The following is a 21607-nucleotide window of genomic DNA, read 5'->3' as shown; positions in this document are numbered from 1 at the left end:
TTCCTCCCTGTCATGAGTTTGCAGTGTTACATACATAGTTCAATGCAATACTATGTCTCATCTAGGGTTATTTATGAAGTTTGCTTTCCAGTTTGCTTTTCCCTGCATTTTGGGATGTGTGTGTGTTTTATCCTCTCTTTCTCATTATGACCTTTTCTCTGATGTTTGAGTATACTGCTTGTGTCCTCACGTTCAGGAGTGTGCAGCTGAAGCCAAGCAGGAGCTCCAAGGCATGAATGAGGCTGTTTGCGGGCTACCTGCCACAGGCCATTTGTCTGACCTGTCCAATTGGGGATCTGCAGATCTCTCCCCCAGGGAAGACTAAAAAAGGAAGCCCTAGCTGGGCCAAGAGGAAAGGAGGCAGGGGGAATTTACAATTTAGATGGCATTAAGGAGAACCTCCCTGAGGAGACATTTACAGTCATGCTGGAAGGTAGGGAGGATACTGCCTTTTGGGCATCTGGGAAACTAACATTACTGACAAGTGGAGAGCAAAGGCCTCCATTTCAGGAGGTGGCGTGCCTTGGTATATGTTTATCCTCTTTATACACTTCAGATATTTGTCCTAGTTCATTGCTTGACTTTATAATCTCTTTTGTCAAATAGAATTTTTCTATTTTTTATACAAATTTTGCTTTATGAAAATATGTGGCGCCCTAGCCAGTTTGTCTCCGGGAATAGAGCGTCGGCCTGCAGACTGAAGGATCCCGGGTTCAATTCCAATCAAGGGCACATGCCAGGGTTGCGGACTCGATCCCCAGTGGGGGGCATATAGGAGGCAGCCAATCAATGATTCTCTCTCATTGATGTTTCTATCTCTCTCTTCTCCTCCCTTCCTCTCTGAAATCAATAAAAATATTTTTAAAAAATGGATTCAAATATATTTAAAAAGAAAGAAAATATGTGGCTTCACCTGTTTATTGCTTTACAAAGTCCTTTTCCCCAAGATTTTCCTTTTTTTTTTTTTTTGTAGTTTTACAGCTTTGTTTTTTCTGTTTAGTTTTAAAATAAATTTCCTATTTACTCAAATTGAAAATGGGAATCTACATTTTTTTTCTTCATGCATAGTCAGTTGTCCTGGCACCATATTCAACTAGTCCCTTAGTCCTCATTAATTTTTAATGCCCATTAACTAAATTCTGTAACTGAGTCCATTTCTAAACTGCTTATGCTATTCTATTAATCTTTTTACCTCTTCCTTTTCCTACCACACTTTACCATCACTAAAACTTTTTGGTGTCTGCCAAATATTAGTAGAACATCCCTGCCCCCAACTTGTTCTTTTTTTAAAATTTTTTATTTATTAAATTTTAGAGAGAGAAACATTGATTTGTTATTTCACTTATTTATGCTCCTTGTTTGTGCCCCATCTAGGGATTGAACCTGCAACCTCGGTATGATGCTCCAACCAACTGAGCTACCCGGCCAGGACCCAACTTGTTCTTTAAAAAAAAAAAATTTGACCCAAGCTGGTTTGGCTCAGTGGATAGAGCCTTGACTTGCAGACTGAAGGGTCCCAGGTTTGATTCTGATCCTGGGCATGTACCTTTGGTTGCAGGCTCAATCCCCAGCCCTGGTCAGGGCACATGCAGGTAGCAACCAATCAATGTGTCTTTCTCACATCAATGTTTCTCTCTCTCTCTGTCTCTCCCCTCCCTTCTACTCTCTCTAAAAATCAATGGAAAAATATCCTTGGGTGAGGATTAACAACAACAAAATAATCTGTTCATCTTTATTTTTTCTTTTGGATGAATATTTACATGTATTTAAATGTTCATTTTGTTACTTTGAGAAACTTCCTTATAACTTTTTTTCTTTCCTTCTTTTTAAGGCCTTACCTATAAGAAGCTAAATCGGCTTGACGAGGCTTTGGACTGTTTCCTGAAGCTTCATGCAATCCTGAGAAATAGCGCTCAAGTTTTGTACCAGATAGCCAATGTGTATCTTACGTGAAAAATTTAGGGATCATTATTAATTCATTCAATTGGTAATTGCATACCAATTATTAAGTAAGCTTAACCAACTAACTAATTGATGAGGGTAATATTTTAAAACCTAATAGATTAATATGTGGCGAAAATATTATTTGAGCAATCCTGTTTTAAAGAATCATTTGCATTGTAAGAGGAATTACTTAAAGGTTAAAACTATTATAAATTTTTAGAAATAATCATTAAAGTAATTGAGTATAATGTGTTGAGTACTCATAAGCTATTTATCAAATGTAAATTAGATAGTTTAGAATGTATTAACTCTGAGGTGTTTTTTTTAATATATTTTATTGATTTTTTACAGAGAGGAAGGGAGAGGGATAGAGAGTTAGAAACATCGATGAGAGAGAAACATTGATTGGCTGCCTCCTGCACACCCCCTACTGGGGATGTGCCCGAAACCAAGCTACATGTCCTTGACCGGAATCGAACCTGGGACCTTTCAGTCCACAGGCCGATGCTCTATCCACTGAGCCAAACCGGTTAGGGCAACTCTGAGTTTTATAGGGTATTTTTGAAGCAGTAACTTACTAATTAAAAGGAAAATATTGTTTATTACTGATTAGTACTACTGATTGAATTTGAACTTATTCTTTCTGTTTACTCAGTAGTATACTCATTGACTGTGGAATGTATGTGCCATATTTTATTTAGGACTCAGGAACTGCTGAAATATAAAACATTGCTCTCCTGTCAGTTTCTTCTGCAACTCTTAGCTTTTCTGTAGTTGATTTTTCCCCTACTCTTGGTTGGAAGAGCAGAAATCTGTTAATGTTTTTAATGTCTTTGACACTATTTGAAAAACACTTTAATTTCTCTTCTTATTTTAAAAACTAGAGGCCTGGTGCATGAATTCGTGCACAGGTGGAGTCCCTCCACCTGGCCAGCGATCGGGGCCAGCTGGGACCGGCCGGCCAGGGGGAGGAACCGTGGGAGGTTGGCCAGCTGGATGGAGGGAGGGACTGCGGGAGGTTGGCTGGCCGGGGGGAGGGGCCATGGGAGGTGGACCAGCCGCTGGAAGTTGGCTGTGGGAGCGCGAGCGCACTGACCACCAGGGGGCAGCTCCTGCATTGAGCGTCTGCCCGTGGTGGTCAGTGTGCATCGTAGTGACCAGTCGACCGGTCATTCGGTTGTCCAGTCATTCAGTTGCTTAGGCTTTTATATATAGAAACTAGAGGCCCAGTGCATTAAATTCCAGGACTGCTGGCTCCTAACTGCTCGCCTGCCTGATCGCCCCTAATAGCCTCTGCCTGCCTGCCTAATCGCCCCCAACTGCCCTCCCCTGCCGGCCTGGTCATACCCTAACTGCTCCCCTGCCGGCCTTGTTCCCCCTAACCGCCTCTGCTTCAGCCCTGCCACCGTGGCTTTGTCCGGAAGGAAGTCAGACATCCAGAAGATGTCCAGTTGACCCATAAACCCTTTTATTAGTACAGATAATAAGCTTTGAAAACTTTGGGAAGGATTAAAATTTTATGAAGGTTTAAGTTATTATTATCTTGATAAAAACTTTATGCAAATACATTTAGAAAAAAATATATTATGAAGTATACCATTAATAATTTTGTTAATCCTCACTTGAGGATTTTTTCCATTGCTTTTCAGAGACAGTGGAAGGAAGGGAGGAAGGGGGAGAGAAAGAGAAACATCAACATAAGAGAGACATATCAACTTGTTGCCTTCCAAACACACCCTGACTAGGGGTGGGGAGTGAACCCTCAACCCAGGTGTGTTCCCTTGACCAGGCATCAAACCCGCAACTCTTTGGCACGTGGCTCAATGCTCTAATCACTGAGAAATACCAGCCAGGGCACCATTAATAAGTTTAAGTACTATCTGGCATATTTTTGGTAGAGTAGATAAAAATATTTTTATTAAAAAATTTAGTTGTAGAGCAAATGATTTAATAGTTATTTTTTAGCCTTTTTTTTCTTTTGTCCATTTAATTTCTCTGAAATTGCCAGTATCATGATCAGTTTGGACCCAGTCAAGTAATTGATATGTTTAAGGCTATTTGAATATATTTCCTTATTTTTATGTTTTCCTTATGGTATCACAGTTTTCATCATTAAAAACAGGAGACTTATTTTTCAAAAAAAAAAAAGGATTAGAATAGGTGTGAACAAGGTATCTGAATGTATGCAAAGGACCCACTAAATACAAAGGCTACAAAAAAAGAACTCCCTATTTGGGGCTCATCATCTAATTAGGAAAATTCACAGGAAAATACATGAAACTATGCCCTGAATATGTTGAATGTGTTACAAGAGGTAGGATGGTTGAATACAACACTCTGGCATTTTATTAAGGACAAACTTTGGACAATGCTTTGGAAATTGATCCTATGGATGGTAATGAGGCAAAGGAAAAGCCAAGTGTACATATGGAACAAGAGTCACGTACAGCGCTGCTCCATTTTTCGTTTTCATCCCTGAGGAAATCCAGAATAAATGGCACATCACTATAGCCTAGGGAATATTTTTGTTGTAATGTTATGTTTAAGTTTGCTTATTGATCAGGGTGAATTCAGAAAAACTGTGTTATCCTTAACTGAAATTGTCCAAGATACGAATTAATGGAAGATCCCAATCAAGCTATTGAATGGTTAATGCAGCTGATCAGTGTTGTTCCAACTGATTCTAGAGCTCTGTCTAAACTAGGAGAATTATATGATAGTGAAGGAGATAAGTCACAAGCATTTCAATACTACTATGAGGTAGGTGGATAATCTTTCCTTCTACTTTTTAGATTTTTATGAATTGTTTATAAAATTCAGTGGCCTTTTAACTTACAGTTGTTTAAATTGTTGACACTATTACAGATGTCCCCCAATGTTCCCCCCCTTTCCCCACCTTCTACCAGCCCCTGCCCCCCTCCCTCTGGCCATCACTACACTGTAGAAATGTTTATTAGTTTTTAAATGAATAATGATTTAAAATTAATGCATTTGTGGAATATAAAGTTAGTTGTTTATTAATTTTAATAAAAAATGAAATTAGACTCATTTTTCTCTTGAAGCATGATTTTCATGTCTTTTTTATTCTATTACATATTTAATTTGACTCAGATTATGTATCAGTACATAAAAAAGATATAGTAAAAAAATGTATCAAACAAGTCTTGTTTTCTAAATCTTGTATAGTTTCAAAGTCTTTTGAAGTGCATATGACAGCTCATACTTCTTTTAGTAAGAAATTCTACACTGGATACATTAATCCACTCAATGGGTAAAATGTCCAGGGAGTAAATTATGCATTGCAACTGAAGTTGTATTGTCATGTCCTGTATTTTCTCTAGTCATACAGGTATTTTCCTTCTAACATTGAAGTCATTGAGTGGCTTGGAGCCTATTATATTGACACCCAGTTTTGTGAAAAAGCCATTCAATACTTTGAAAGAGCCGCTCTTATACAGTAAGTAACCGTTTGTTTTTTTTTTTATGTTTAATTAAATGTCTCCTGATAGGATTTTATTTAATTTATAGAATTAGAATCTGATAGACACATTAAGTTCATGAACAAATATTAATGAACATTCATTATTTCCGTTTTCTGGTGTTATGTTCCATTTTACTTTGTTTTTATTGTGATAAATATATTTCTTTTTTATGCGAAAGTTTAAAAAATACCTGCTTTAAAATACTTTTATGTATATTTCTTATTCATATCTCAGCAAACAAGTATTGTTTCTTTATCAGCCAGAAAAATTACTATCTCATAATAGTCACAGGATGTAAAGTACAGCATAGGGAATATAGTCATAATCCTAATATATGAAAACTCAGGGTCCGTAACATCCAAAACGACCGAAGGCTCGACCAACTGGAAGTCAGTGCTAGGTTGCCGTGGCGACCCAGCACTGACTGCGGCTACTGCGGGCGCCCTGACCCAGCACTGACTGCAGAGGGGGCTGTGGATCAGGCCCAAAGAGAGGTCTGGAGAGAGAAACAGGGTCTCATCTGTAGCCTCCGTGGCAGCTGTTGATCAGCACTTGCTCTCTCTTTCGATCCGGGCCTGGCCAGCAACCACGCCTCTCTTTCTCTCAGGCCTCCACTGGGGCTGCTGATCAGTCCCGCCTCTCTGATCAGGCCCGTTGATAGGCCCGGAGACACTGACTGGCATAGAAACCGACCAATCAGAACCAAATCTGGGTGAAGTGCGAGGAGCCAATGGCTGCGTAGGAGGCAGAGCTTTTGACACTGACTGGCATAGAAACCGTCCAATCAGAACCTAATCTGGGTGAACTGCAAAGGCAGAACTTAAGATGGGGGCTGAGGAGGGGTTTTAAGGGCAACAGCTGTTTGGTGTAAGGTGTAAGAAAGCGGTTCAATTTTTTAATGACCGGTTTGGCAGTATAGTGCATATGACTGGCTATATCAGTTCAGATATAGGGATTATGTATTTTTGTCTGCCAAGAGCATCTCCTCCTGATGAAAAAGGCTAGCCCCCCCATTTAAGCAATCCTATCCTATATAATCTATATATACTACTAAAAGGGTAATATGCTAATTATACCGGGTCGACCGGCCATCTTCCAGATGTCTGACTTCCTTCCGGACAAAGCCATGGTGGTGGGGACCGAGGCAGAGGCCGTTAGGGGCGATCAGGCCTGTAGGGGAGGGCTGTTGGGGGCAAGATCAGGCCAGCAGGGGAGGGCAATTAGGGGCGATCAGGCGGGCAGGCAGACAGGGGAAATCAGGCAGGCAGAGGGGTTAGGGGCAATCAGGCAGGCAGGCAGAGGCAGTTAGAGGAGATAAGGCAGGCAGGCAGGTGAGCAGTTAGGAGCCAGCAGTGCCAGATTGTGAGAGGGATGTCTGTCCACCGGTTTAGGCCCAGTTCCTGTGGGATCAGGCCTAAACCAGTGGTTGGACATCCCCCAAGGGGTCCCCAATTGGAGAGGGTGCAGGCTGGGCTGAGGGAACCCCCTGTCATGCATGAATTTCATGCACCGATCCACTAGTCTATACTAATTATAGCCCAGGCCGTCAGGACCATTTGGACGACCGGTCACCATGAGGGGACCCCGCCTGGATCGGGAGCGTGGCCAGCCTTCAAACCACAGTGGCCTCTAGCCCAGGCCAGGGCTGCGCTGGGGACCAGGCATGTACAGTGCAGTCTTTTAAAAATAAAGAAAGGGCAGCTTCTCAAATTGCAGTCACCAAGGCTCAGCTCCGCACAGGCTCACTGGGCCCACCACCAGGTGCAGGAAAGCAGAGTCCGGGTGGGAGCAACCCAAGCGCGTGTGGCTGGGTAGCCTCAGGGGCCGTGCAGATGGACGGACCGCAGTGGATGGACTGCGCTGGACAGCGCCAGCGGGCTGTGCGGAGGGCCGCAGAGATACAGAGCTGTTAGGGCATTGGCCTGCGGGGTCAAGAGGCTGGGGTGACAGGTAGGCCCCAGGTCCTCAGGCACCACCGGGGGAGTGTGGCTGTCCAGAGTGGGAGAAAAAGCCTTTCTTTCCAGAAGAACGCGGATGGATGGTTTAAACGTGCATAGAAACTGCTACAGTACCAACATGGCTATGTTGTTTCCCCGAGCCATCTGTTGGTGCCCAACCGCAGGCTTCACTGTGGGGCGTAGGCCCGGACGTGGGCCAGGACGTGGCCTTGGCAGCTGGACTCATCCCCGGCATCTCCTCAGCGTCACATTGTCACCCGCAAATGGCCATGGCTGCTGGTCTGTGGGCCCCGGTGAGCCGGCACCGTGCGTGCTCAGGCAGCGCTCTCTGTTTTCATTGAAAGGACACCGTATGCGATGGGTGCTGTTGATTCCTCAAGGTTGAAACGGGGCCGCCTGAACTTGCTTACGACGTGATCTTTTCTCCGTATTTTACCGCACAGTCTTCTCAGGCGCCACCAGGAAGCACAGAAATGCCAAAGCCCCAGTGGGACCCGTGGCGAGACCCCAGGTCACATACTGGAGCGGAAACAAGAAAACTGTGGCACCTGTTGGATCTCAGCTGGGACTGTGCCTGCGGGTCTGTCTGCAGGGTTCCTGCACCCTGGCCGTGGCCCAATGGCCGAGGAAGCCTTGATTCGGGAGTTAACGGATCTTAGCAAGTAGGCAGGTGCACGAAGGTGGAGTTGAAAACGCAAGGTTAGACTGTGTGTGTGTGTGTGCATTTATACACATATATGCCCATTTCCCCCAGTCTTTTTCTGAGCTGTTTGAGAGCATGCTCTACACATGACAGGATGCCTGGATACTCCCCTGTGTATTTCCCAAAAGCAGACACTCCTACATAACAATTCTCCACCCAACCACGTGAGGAAATCTCCATTCAAATGGTATTAAGGTTCAACCCACAGACCCCATTTGAATTCTGACAACTGTGTCAACAATGTTCCCCCCAGGATCCCATCCACCTAGGACGGGTCCTCTGTCATTCCTGTCCCTGATAGTTTTTCAGTTTTAATTAAAAAGACTTTTGCCCTAAAAAAATAAAAATAAAGAAAGACCTGCTGGTGTTCCAAGGCGCCTCCTGGTACTGGCCGCCCCGCCTCCACCCCCATCCCGCGCAGAGCCTGAGGCTGAGCGGCTGGGGTGGGTGTGGGTCGTGGGGGTGAAGAGATTCGCGCTGCGGCCCATGTAGCGAGGCCGGTTAACTTTGCTGGGGAGTCCAATTGGACTGAATGGACTGCAGCTGGCAGCGCTGGCCAGGTTAAGCTCCAGTAAGATGTTTTGTAAGAAGAGTGAGCAAGCCTATTCTCCCAGTAGAGCTTTGATCACTGGGAATGATGGAAGGGAGGCCTCCAGAAGTCTCACATGTTATATGACCAAGCAGAAGAGCACTACAACTGCATCTCTGCTCATAAGTCGATGCGGGGCTCATCGACTCCCTCTGCTGGCTGGCATGCATGCTCGAAGGAGGAGAGGACCCGCTGTATGTGGCAAGGAGGCTGGTGAGGTTTGCCAGTGAAGACATAGGTCTGACAGACCCATCCGCATTACCACAAGCAGTGGCCGCCTACCAGGGCTGTCACTTCATAGGCATGCCCGAATGTGAGGTGCTTCTGGCCCAGTGTGTGGTCTATTTTGCCAGAGCCCCAACGTCTATTGAGATGTATAGCGCCTACAACAACATCAAAGCCTGCCTGCAGAACCACCAGGGCCTTCTGCCCGACCCCCGCCCCACCCCCCCCCCCCCCCCCCCCCACTGCACCTGAGGAATGCGTCGACCTGGCTCATGAAGGACCTGGGCTATAGCAAGGGCTGCAAGTACAACCCCATGTACAGCGAGCCTGTGGACCAGGAATACCTGCCCGAAGAATTGAGAGGAATGGATTTCTTCAAGCAGAGGCGATGCTGACTCTTTGAGGCTCTGACAGCAGAAGGATGTTACTTTCTCTTCTTTCTTTTTTTTTTTTTTTTTTTTTTGGTTTTTTTTTTTCTTTTGTTTTGTTTTGTTTTGTTTTGTTTTGTTTTGTTTTTTGTTGTTGTTGTTTAATAGGAATGGCCAGAAAGAGAGTAACTGGATTGTGAAGTTGGTTTCCTGGTAAAAGTTAAAACAGCCCAACTTTTTGTGCCAGAAATTTGAGTTTCTTAAGTGGAGGCACAGCCACTTCAGCTAAGTGTGTAATGCTGAATTGTGTTCATTTGCACTCTGCAATGGTTATGCGTTTGGAAGTGTCTGGCAGCTTTGTGCAATGAATTAACGTTATAAGGAATTATTTATTTTGTCATAGTATTTAAATCATAATGTTATTTCAGAATTCAGTTCTGTAGGATTTTTTTCCCTTTAAAAATGTATATTCTGGGTACTTTTAATTGGTAAAAAGAATGCAATTGTGATTTAATACTGCATAGTGTTCTGGGTTATTTTTTTTAATATGCAAAGGTCTTATGAGCCAATAAAACTATTTCAAAGTAAAAAAAAACAAACAAAATAAAACAAAAATCTTTGCTGGGAGGCCAGCAGGGCTCCGGCGTGTTCCGGGGCAGCCTGTTTATGCTGGGACCAAGGTGCGCGGCCGCTGTGGGCATGTGCTGGGAGCACGGCACAGGCATCATATGGACATTTGTGTGTGAAAAGGTATGCACACACCTTTGTGTGCATAAATACATCTGTTTCTCAGAAGCGTACCTGGAAAGGTGCTTTATCTGTAATAAGCAATTTTCAAAATGTAATCCAGAGCAAGGGATCTGTAGCAAAAACACGCACACAAGAAAAGGTTTTTAATACTAAACACAAAGCTGTAATTAAAGTGTTTATGCCCAAATGTACTGTGAATGAAACATATGGTGATATTTATCATCTGGTGGGTCTGTTTGAAAGGTTTGGTCGATCAGTTCTCATTTCACAAAAATAAAATAATGTAACTAAGAGATTACTAAATATATACTTCTAAGGCAAAGTAGTTTACCCACTTTGTGTACTTTTTGCACGTGTGTAGCACATCAAGGTTGTTTATAAAATATAACTTGGATGATGTGACAATATGGTTGAGGAAGGGGATGTGGCCGGTTGTTTTTAAAAATTAGGCACCTCACAGTTTTTAAGACAACCGTGTTAACCTAAAATCTTCAGAAGGCAGGGTCAGGGGTCTTTTGAGACCTTTGTATAGGCCTAAGACATAAAAAAGCAGCTACCTTTTTAGGATGTGGCCTGAAAGAAACCTGTTATTTTCAGTTATTACTGTCTTCAAAGTAAAATAACATTTTTGCAGCCTTTTTATGTGAGTTTTTTTTTCATACTTTCATTACAATATTTGAAATAGGTGTTGTCATTATTTTAAAGCAATAGTTTTTTTCCTCTCAATATCAGAGACCTAAATTTTCACACACACCCCAAAAATGTTTATTTGAAGTAACTTATGCATCTGGACTCTGGGTGGTCTAATTCAACATTACACACTTAGCTGAAATAGCTGTGCCTCCACTTAAGAATCTCTCCGGGTGCCGGCAGGGGAGGGCATTTGGGGGCAATCAGGCCGGCAAGGGAGCAGTTAGGCATCAACCAGGCCGGCAGGGGAATGGTTAGCGGGTGTTTAGGCTGGCAGGCAGAAGCGGTTAGGGGCAATCAGGCAGGCGAGTGGTTAGGAGCCAGCGGTCCTGGATTATGAGAGGGATGTCCCAGATTGGAGAGGGTGCAGGCCGGTCTGAGGAACACTCCCCCCCCCCATGCACGAATTTCGTGCACCGGGCCACTAGTATTATAATAACTATGGATGGTGTCAGGTGAGCCCTGGAAATATCAGAGGAGCACTTAATAAAGTATCTGATTGTCTATTCACTATGCTGTACACCTGAAACTAAAACAAAGTAATATTGAATATAAACTGTAATTGAAAAATAAAATTTTTAAAGAGAAAAATAAAGTTAAAAAAAAGAAAAAGAAAAAAAATTTTTTACTCCCCCAGAAAAAAAGAAAATTACTATCTCAGTTCTAGAACAAAGTTTCATTTCTGAAATAAGTTTCAATTTTAATTGATATACATTGTATATTAAAAATTAAACTTTTAAAGATATCTTTAATTTTATATCAATGTTTTGTACATGTATGTTTCAAAAATAATTGAAATACTAGTATATAATATTCTGCTTTGTATTTGGCCAAATTTAATTTTAACATCAAATATGACTTTGAATCATTTGAATGATAAAGGAATACTTAAAAATTTGAGTAACCTCTGTGTAGAATTCATATTATATAATTAATTTTTATGAAATTTGTTTGACTAAACATTTTGAGAATTATAAAACGAAAAGAATAGGGGGATAAGCTTTAACTTTAATTATATGCTCTAGATATGGCTGCAGAGATAATGCACTGTAACCTTTTTATTATACTTAATCCTAATTCTAGCCCTGTTAGCTCAGGTAAGACCCTTCCTCCTTTGAGACCCCATCTACCATTGTTCCGATATGAATGTCACATGTTGACCTCATCTAGTTCATGCTCTCTATCCCATCAGTAGTCTAGCCTCACAAGTGTCAACCTCCCCAAATTCATTGATCTAGAATAGCCATCTAGATCTTACCTAATTGATTACCACCCAGCATATTTTTACCAATAAAATATTTTTTAAATATATTTTATTGATTTTTTACAGAGAGGAAGGAAGAGGGATAGATAGTCAGAAACATCGATGAGAGAGAAACATCAATCAGCTGCCTCTTGCACACCTCCTACTGGGGATGTGCCCGCAACCAAGTTACATGCCCTTGACCGGAATCGAACCTGGGACCTTTCAGTCCACAGGCTGACACTCTATCCACTAAGCCAAACCGGTTTTGGCCCAATAAAATATTTTTATTATAACACCCAGCTGTCTAAACATAACCTCTCTTCTTCCCCACCCCTACTCTCAGTGTACCTCTCTCGGGTAAGACCAAGACCTCTAGTCTCTTGACCTCCTTCCTCTCACAGGCTCTCCAGGCTTTAATTCTGAACCTGTCCTTCCTAGGCTGCTTCATTGTTCACATCTGTGTTCTTCCTTGCCAACATTCTTTAATTACTTTGCTGTCCCATTTGTCCCCCAAAATTTCATGGGTTGATACAGCCTTCCCACTCTTATTTGCAGCCTGGGAAAATCTATCATACATAGGTAAACTGATGCCACACATATTTGTGTTATGTGAACACTGCTCATCAATCTGATGTGTTTCTCATTAACTCCCCTTTTTATTTCCCTCACAGATCACCTCAAATTTTCTATTTTGTACTTCAGTTTACCAGGAACTCCCCTAATATTTCCCTCTCCCTGCTTCCGCATAAATTTTCTTCCACTTGCATCTGGATTTGCCTCCTTCTGACTAAATGACAGAGACATTCCATATGCATTGGTTACCTCTCCTCTTCCTGAACATTTATTTTTTGTACCATACATCAGAATTTCCACTTTATGGAGTGGTGCTCATTTTTTTGCCTTGGTAAGAGAGTTTGGAAATAGATGATGGTGATGGTTGCACAACATTGCGAATGTAATTAATGCCACTGAATTGTGTACCTAAACATGGTTAAAATGACAAGTTTTTGTTATATCTGTTTTAATAACTTTTTAAAATTATTAATGTAATATATCTAAGCTTTTGAATTACACACTTTAAATGGGTGAATTATATGTTACATGAGTTATATCTCAAAGCTGTTACAAAAGGATACAAGCTATGTTAGCTCATTCATATGAAGTTCAGAAACAGACTAAGTCAACAGTTTTAAAGTCAGAATGATAGTTACCTTCACAGATGAAGGAGGGAATGGTGGAAGGACACATCTGGGGTCTTGGCAGTTTCCGTTTCTTGAACTGCAGAGCAGTTACATGTGCATTCACTTTATGACAATTTACAGAGCTGTACAACTATGTTTTGTGTGCTTTTCCATGTGTTATACTTCACAATAAAAGACTTAAAAGTTAAAAAAAAAAAAAAAAAGACAATACAAGTCAAGAAAGGAGTGCTGCCCCACCCTAGTGGCACCATTTGGAAATGTAGGGGAGGGGCATTTTATGGTCTTGATGATGGGGACACACAGTGGGTATTAGGTGGGCAGCTGCCTGAGATGGTGAACACTCAGTAATGTGTAGAGGATTTGCATAGTGAACAGTGTCACCCCAAATGCTAAGAGCACCTCCCACCAAACACTGCACTAGAATAGAGCATGTTAATTGTATGGCTTTGTTACTGAGACTGTCATCTTAAAACTCGAAAGTCTTTTCTCTGGGGCCATTTGATGTGTTCAAGGGAAAGTGTCAACCTGACTGCTGCCATCCCTGTAGCTGGAAGGGGCCTGGGCTTAGGGTCTCACTGTTCCAGAAGTGACTTGTCACTGCATCCTCCAGTTTTCATTTCTCACCTCTAACCAGCCTGAGCCCTGATTATAGCCTCCCTGAGTAACTCTGGAGCGTGGGGCCAACTACTTCCCAGTAACATTGCTAGTCTGTCTTCCTGTTGCAGTTCCTTGCCTTGTTTTCCCTCCTCTGTCCTGCTGTTTCCAGTTCTCCAGCATTTCTGGAGATTTTCAGGGAAGATCTGCTCCTTCTCCTCATATGCCCTTTGTACACCCTTGAGTGTTAGCTTTTTCTGCCCTGTTGAAGGCAGTTTCTATCTCCTTCATCCCATCACCCATCATCTGTCTGGGGCTTTATATCATTCTAGTTTCATCTGAGATGGAGCGTGAAACTGCCTTTCTCCTTCTTGTTTTTTGGGGTTAATTTCTAGAAGAGACATTGCAACATAAAAAGTCTTTATTCTGCCCTCTTAAAACCAAGTCATGATTCTCTTTCAGGTACTTACTTATTTATTCCAAACACAGAAATAATTCTTCCTGGTGTCAGTTTTCAAAGTTCATCTCATTGCTTTGTGAAAGTGTGAAATAAGGGATTAACATGGGATATTATACTGGTATATACTGTTGGGGGTGTGACCTTAGACATAGGTCTTACCCTTGGCTGGTCTGTTGTTGTTTTTTTAGGGTGAATGGATAGAATGAAATATTATCTGAGGCCACTTCTATTTCTAAAATGCCATCATTCTCTAACTTAAAGCCAAGTCATTGCAGATTTAAAATACTTAAAGCCTTTAGTACAGCTCTGTATTTATTATACTGTGCTAGGCAATTTATAACCAATTTGCTATAATTTTTTGGTACATTATTTTATATGTCTTACTTATGCTATCTGTAAAATAATGGTATTTTTCTTTACTATGAGGATGGAGGAGAAAAATAGGCATTCATTCAAGAAATGAACTTGGCACAGTTGACATAGTTCAGTGATTGAGCATTGACCTTGAAACCAGGAGGTCAAGGTTCGATTCCCAATCAGGGCACATGCCCAGGTTGTGGGCTTGATCCCCAGTAGGGGGCATGCAGGAGGCAGCCAATTGTTATTTCTCTCTCATCAATCTTTCTATTTCTCCCTCTCCCTTCCTCTCTCTCAAAAAATCAATAAAAACTTATTTTTTAAAATTTCACAGTCCTGAACTTGAAGGAAGCAATCAAGATATGTAATAGAATATGCAAAGGAGGAGGACTTAGTGAATATTGACACCCAGTATGTGTCAGGCATCATGCCTGGTCCTTCATATACAAAGGCTATGCTATCCTCACAAGTTTATGGATTAGTAAGGTTCAGAAACCTAAATAACGCTGCATAATAGTAACTGCCATATGAAAGAAACTGTAGAGTGTTGAGCAAGTCCATGGAACAGTCTCTCCCAGCCTGCCCAGCGTGACGAGATCAGCAGAAGCCTCCATGTGGAGGGGCTGGCCTGTGCCAAGAACCAGAGTGTAGACATATAGCATGCAGGCATTCCATGTTCCTGTCTGAATTTGTGGTAGCAGGGCATGGTGGAAAACTCATGGAGAGGCAAAAAATGACAAAAAGTGAGTAAATGGGATTGGGATCTTAAATTATCATGCAGTTGAAGGAGAGGTGATGGGATTTAAGGAGAAAAATAATATGGTTAGATGTATATTTTATGTAGATGAAAGCAGATGACTGTGTAGGCAGTGGATTCGAGGTTGAGTACTAGTAACTTGCATAGGTAGCAGGGCTATGACCTGTGTGTTTCAAGAGCTGGTAGGTTACCGTCCAGTTAAGTAGGAGCCATAACTATAAAGCTATCAAGTATAAATAGAAGGGAGATTCTAAAAGGAAATAAGAAGTGCATTAATTATTCCCTAGTGCTTTATATCTTTGAATCTTGCTTTTCTTATATATTTTTAATAGTCTTTAGAAATCCTGATTATGGTTATTTATTTTAGAAAATTATTTTTAAGGGAGAGGGAGGGATGAATTGAATTCTTTTTTTCATGTTTTTATTGATTTCAGAGAGAAGAAGGAAGAGGAGAGAGAGAGAAAAACATTATGATGAGAGAGAATCATTGATCAGCTGCCTCCTGCACACCCCCTACTGGGGATCGAGCCCGCAACCCGAGTATGTGCCCTTGACTGTAATCGAACCTGGGACCCTTCAGTCCACAGGCCAACACTCTATCCACTGAGCTAAACCAGCTAGGGCTAGAATTCTTTTTTATTCTCTCTGTAGTTGAAGCCTCATTGTTCAAACACAAGGTCAAAAATTGCCTCTTAGGTGCTAAATTTGCAAGCCTAAGCCTAAATTTCTAAGCCTAGGTATAAGATTATGGCAAAACTAATAATAATGTTTAAAAATAGCAGTCATTGCGGGGGGAGAGGGACATATGTATTATTTTCAACAATAAAGAATTTTTTTAAAAAAAAAACTTAATAATATAAAAATAGAATGCAGTGGTCTTTAACCAAACAGGTTAATATTTCTCATAAAATTTTCTAAATAAAGGCATGAACTGGATTGAAGGTCTCTTAAATTTAAAATTATTAATATAAATATGACATAATAATGAAGTTGTATGTATGCTCTTTTCAATAATAAAGATGATCTAATCAGAGGTTAAAAAGTAATTGAAAGATAGTACAGATTTGTAGCTTTATAAGTATGTTTGACCATCTCAGATTATTTTTGTTTCCTTTCTAATTTCATATTATTTATTTCTCTTATAGGCCCACGCAAGTGAAATGGCAGCTGATGGTAGCTAGTTGTTTTAGAAGAAGTGGTAAATGCTTTTATTTATTTTTAACATATTTTGCTGCTTCTGTCTTTTAGGTAATTATGCATAAAATGTGTTCCAATTGCATATTTATTTATTAAAACATTAACTTTTGATAATCACATATTTGAAGCATTATATGAAAAACATAATAATTACTACAGACAGAAAAAAGTTATGCTTTAAAAGTAGGTCTTAGTCATGTATTTCAACACCACTGTTAGACACAGATTTATTATCTCTCAAAGTTAACATGTAATCATTTTCACAAGTTAGCTACAGAAAAACAGGCATTCTGTACACATCAATTTATATTCCACTAGAGACCTGGTGCACAAAATTTGTGCACTGGGGGAGTCCCCTCAGCCCAGCCTTCACCCTCTCCAATCCGGGACCCCTCAGGGGATGTCCAACTGCCAGTTTAGGGGTGATCAGGCTGTCAGACATCCCTCTCACAATCCAGGACCGCTGGCTCCTAACTGCTCACCTGCCTGCCTGCCTGATCAACCCTAAATGCCACCCCCCTCCCCCGCCAGCCTGATCACCCCTAACCACCTCTGCCTGCTGGCATGATCACCCCTAAATACCCCCCACTGCTGACCTGGTTGCTCCCAACTGCCCCCTCTGCTGGCCTGTTGCCCTCAACTGACCCCCCTGCCAGCCTTCTTGTCCCACTCAGCCTACTGTTCAGTCATTTGGTCGTCCCTCACTAACCCCCCTGCCGGCCTTCTTGCCCCAGGCAGCCTTGTGATCGTTACTGTTACTGTGATGGTGTCCCGGACAATTTGCATATTCCTCTATTATAGTATAGATTTTCTGCCACCTAATTCTAAATGTCCTATATGTGTGGCCACATTAATGAGACTACCTCTACCTTCCTGAGGAAGGCCCAGGACTGGAACACTGGATTTATATTTTTATACCAGATATCATTTGTGTTTCCAGCAATTGCTCTACTAGGTTCTGTGCTGTTGACCCCTGTCCTGAAGGGTAGCGATGTTAATAGTTTTGAACTGATGTTTAAAATACAGAGATTGAGCAGGAGACAAGCGTTAACAAATATGTGATCCCTCTTGTAGAGCATACATATGACCCAAGAAAAGAAACTCCTCTATCCCAGGGAAGCATTTGTTATAAAAGTGTTAACAGGGTTCTCTTGCCTCGTGCTATAGCTTCTTTCTTGATGGATCGTCCTCAAGTCATTGAGAGGGTTGATCTTTAATGTAACTGTATGTCCTATCCGATAACGTACAACATATACACTTTATTTATCTCAGCTGAGTTCTGACTGCCTCTGTTCATTTCCACATCAGTCATAGGTAGAGTGTACATGTGTGGAGCATTCTGAATAATTTAAAGACATATACCTTCTTGAGTTATTGAAGGGCAGGTTAGAAAAGAAACTAATATTTATTGAGAACCCGCTGTGAGTTATATGCTTCCTCTCTATTTGATTTCATTCTTACAACAACACTTTGAGGTTAGTACAGCCATCCTTCTTGAGTCCTGCGGCCCAGAAAGATTCTTAGCTCATTCACTGAGATTTTAGCCAAGATCTTGACCCAAAGTTTATTTCCTCATTCTTTGTTATTTCATGAAGCTCAATTATTTTATTACAAAACAAAATGTTTCCTGTAAACATTTTAATGTTTCAAAATGATAACTACAAAAAATGTTTCATCTTTTCCAATTAAGTAAATGACATTGAAGTTATTAACTCTATCATGTAAATTATTTTAAATTTTCAGTTGTTCACTTGAAATATTTAATTTTTAGGAAATTGAATGCATCTTAATTTGTACCACAAACATTTATTTTAAGAAGTGGAACTAAGTATTAACCATCATCCATTTCCTTCTGCTCTAAACCTTTTCAAATTTATTTTTCTATACATTTTCTTCCAAAAGTTATGTTAACTGTCACACATGCTTGAGGCAAACATGAAAGTCTTCCTGCTTAAAAAAAAAAAAAAAGTCTTCCTGCTAAACCAATTAAGTGGTACCAGTATATTGGATTAAAATTGTTTTGCTGAATCCTATTAATTTCTATAATCTGCTAGTGTGTTTCTCTTTCTTTTTTTATTTGTAGGTAACTACCAAAAAGCATTAGATACTTATAAAGATATTCACAGAAAATTTCCAGAAAATGTTGAATGTAAGTGAGATTACATTTTGTAGCTTTGAAAGTATAGGTTCTCATGTTTTATGCCCTATTTTACATTTGCTACAGTAATTGCATACATAGATACCAAGCTATAATTGTGATACATATGTTTAAATAGGAGTTTAGAGGATCAGAGAATCTGACTATACACATTTTTATAGAATTTAATTGTTGATGGATTTACATTTGAAGAGAACCATTGAATTCTCTTCAAAAGTAAACATCTTGATGTACAATGGATTTGATGTAACTTAAAATAGTGTGAAGTATTACAGCAATAACAACAAATCAGGATTAGGAAAAAACACAAAATAACCATATTCATATGCAGTGTATCTCCACTAAACTGTATATTTGGCCCTGAATAGCCTTGCGGCTAAGGAAAAGACATAAAAGACAATCTGTTCTGTAATCTTTACTGTTTATGAGGAAATAAAAAGCAATTCCTTGGGAAGAAGAAACATTTTTCAACTTGTAATTCAAGTTGAGACACTGAGAGATACAGTACATAAAGTCATTGAAAGATAATGCAGCTCCTTGCTTTAAAACATCCCTACAGCAAATAAAATAGCATACTTGGAAAAACTATTTTTAATTTTGTCCTTTAATGATAATGAACACAAAACATCACATTGCAACTCAGTAAAATCAGTGTTTCTGAGCCAAGTTTCCCAGTGGCCTAGCCTGATCCTGGGATTAGCAGTACTGCCCCATTACTATGCAGTGGTAAAAAAAGAAGGAATTCTTGCCATTTGCAACAGCATGGATGGAACTGGAGAGCATTATGCTACGTGAAATAAGCCAGTCAAAGAAAGATAAATACAACATGATCTCACTCATTTATGGAATATAATGAACAACATAAACTGATGAACAAAAACAGATCCGGAGACAGAGAAGCATCAATCAGACCATCAAACCTCAGAGGGAAGGTAGGGGAGGGTGGGGGTAAGAGGGAGAGATCAACCAAAGGACTTGTATGCATGCATATAAGCCTAACCAATGGACACAGACAACAGGGGGGTGAGGGCATGAGTTGGGGGTTGGGGAGGCAATGGGGCGATAAGGACACATATCTAATATCTTAATCAATAAAGAAAAAAAAAGTACTGCCCCTTCCTTAATTAACATTTTCCTCACCTTGGCTTTTATAAAAGCTCAGCAGCAGCTGGCTCAGAGCTATGGTGTTACTGGTAGCTTAGGAGTAAGGAATTTCTAGTGCTAATTAGAGCAGATTCATTAACCCTCAAGAGTGGTTTCCGGAAGCCAGTCAGGAAACAGGTTACTTGGAAGGGATTCCTTGTCACACTTTCAAAAACTACAGTTTTATTGTCCTATTTATAGAGATTCTAATGTAGGTTTGAGGTGAACCCAGATATTTAATTTTCCCTATTTAAGCTTATTATTTGATTCTCATTCTCAGTCACATTAGGGAATTGGTGCTTTAGAGATTAAATGAGAGAGCAGTGGTATTTTCTGTGGAAATGATGCAACCCAAAAGTCACCTGGGCAAAAGTCTCTCAGGACCACTGACATTGGGACTGGACCATTCTGGCTCCCGTGGATTGCAGTGTTTTAGCAGTACTCCTGGCCTCTGCCCACTAGATAATGGTAGCACTCCCCCCTACTCCCACACTGTTGTTATAAAAAACATAAATGTCCCCCGACATTGCCAGGTGTCTCTTGGGGGCAGGATTGCTGCCTGTTCAGAATCACTGCAGTAACCTGAGCACCTGGCAGTGGACCAGTAAAGGGACTGTCTCCAAGCAGCACCAAATGTCTTTCTTTATGGAGAGTTTAAGGTTCACTCTAAATATTAAATGAAAGTTTACCTGTGCCACAGGGAATGTTCAAGATGACCTTGGCCTGGATAATTTTCAAAACAAATGTCATCAATAGTCTATATTAATTGTAGTCTTAGGAAAACATTAGCACCCATGGAATGTGTTGTTTTGAGCAGAGTAGTTTTCCGGTGAACCCAACAAGATAATTTAGTCTTAAAATATATTCTTCATTTATTAAAAATTGACCTGCACTATGGAGTTACTATTGATGTACTGAATATCAGAGGACATCTACCCGAAACAGTAATTTTTGTTTTACACTAAATATTCCTAAGTCACTCTAAGGATAGGTAGATAAAGAGGAATAGTTGTGTATAATTTATAGGAAATGTAAATTACCTTATTAGGAATTACTAATGTATGCATAGGCAATTTATATGCTAATGTATGACATTTTAAATTATTTTAGTACTGTTATTTGCAAAACATTAATGGTCATGGATAGGTCATTTATTTACAAGTTCTTACGGAGTTTTGTTGCATATTCTTGAACTTCTTTTAACTACTGTGTTGACATAGCACTGAGCTGAAAACAATACAGATGAAAGTCCTTGCTCTCATGGAGCTTGCAAGTGGGAAGACTAAGAGAACACACATATAGAATATGTTAGAAGTTAGAAGTGCCATGAAGGAAAGCAGACAAGGAGGGTAAAGCATAATATTGGAAGGGCTCTGATTATAGGTAGTATGGACAGGTCAGTAAAGAGAGTCCCTTTGTTCTTTTATTTTCTTTTTAATTTATTGATTTTTAGAGAGAGAGGACAGGAGAGAGAAACATCGATTTGTTGTTCCACTTATTTATACATTCATTGGTCAATTCTTGTTTGTGCCCTGACTGGGATTGAACCTGTAACCTTGGTGTAGCAGGACAACCCTCTAACCAAATGAGCTACTCGGCCAGAGTCAAGAAGAGTCCCTTTAAACCCCTTTCAGGGAAGTCTATCTTACCAGGTCAAGAAAATACAGAGTGTAGATACTTTTTTAAAAAAATTATTGGGCTGTCATTGTTTAATAAAATTATATAAGATTCAAGTGCACAATTCTATAACACAATTTTCAAGAGAGAAACAATCACTGTTCATG

The 21607-nt window shown here is 40.5% G+C and overlaps 1 protein-coding gene across 6 annotated transcripts in view; it reads left to right on the top strand.

Annotated features, from left to right (window-relative positions):
- The window catches only part of IFT88 (intraflagellar transport 88), a 186800-nt gene that overhangs the window by 105106 nt on the left and 60087 nt on the right, over positions 1-21607 (top strand). For all 6 annotated transcript variants that reach the window (XM_080662125.1, XM_080662122.1, XM_080662121.1 and 3 more), the window contains 5 exons: positions 1832-1940; positions 4554-4704; positions 5286-5401; positions 16471-16523; positions 18606-18671. In XM_080662125.1, coding sequence (XP_080518251.1) covers positions 1832-1940; positions 4554-4704; positions 5286-5401; positions 16471-16523; positions 18606-18671 — 495 coding nt within the window. The remainder of the gene's footprint in view (positions 1-1831; positions 1941-4553; positions 4705-5285; positions 5402-16470; positions 16524-18605; positions 18672-21607) is intronic.

The sequence above is a fragment of the Plecotus auritus genome (genome assembly GCF_963455305.1).
Source record: "Plecotus auritus genome assembly, chromosome: 3".
Classification (NCBI taxonomy): Eukaryota; Metazoa; Chordata; class Mammalia; order Chiroptera; family Vespertilionidae; genus Plecotus; species Plecotus auritus.
The sequence above is the reverse complement of the archived record's forward strand: the minus strand, read 5'-3'. Positions and strand labels throughout refer to the sequence as shown.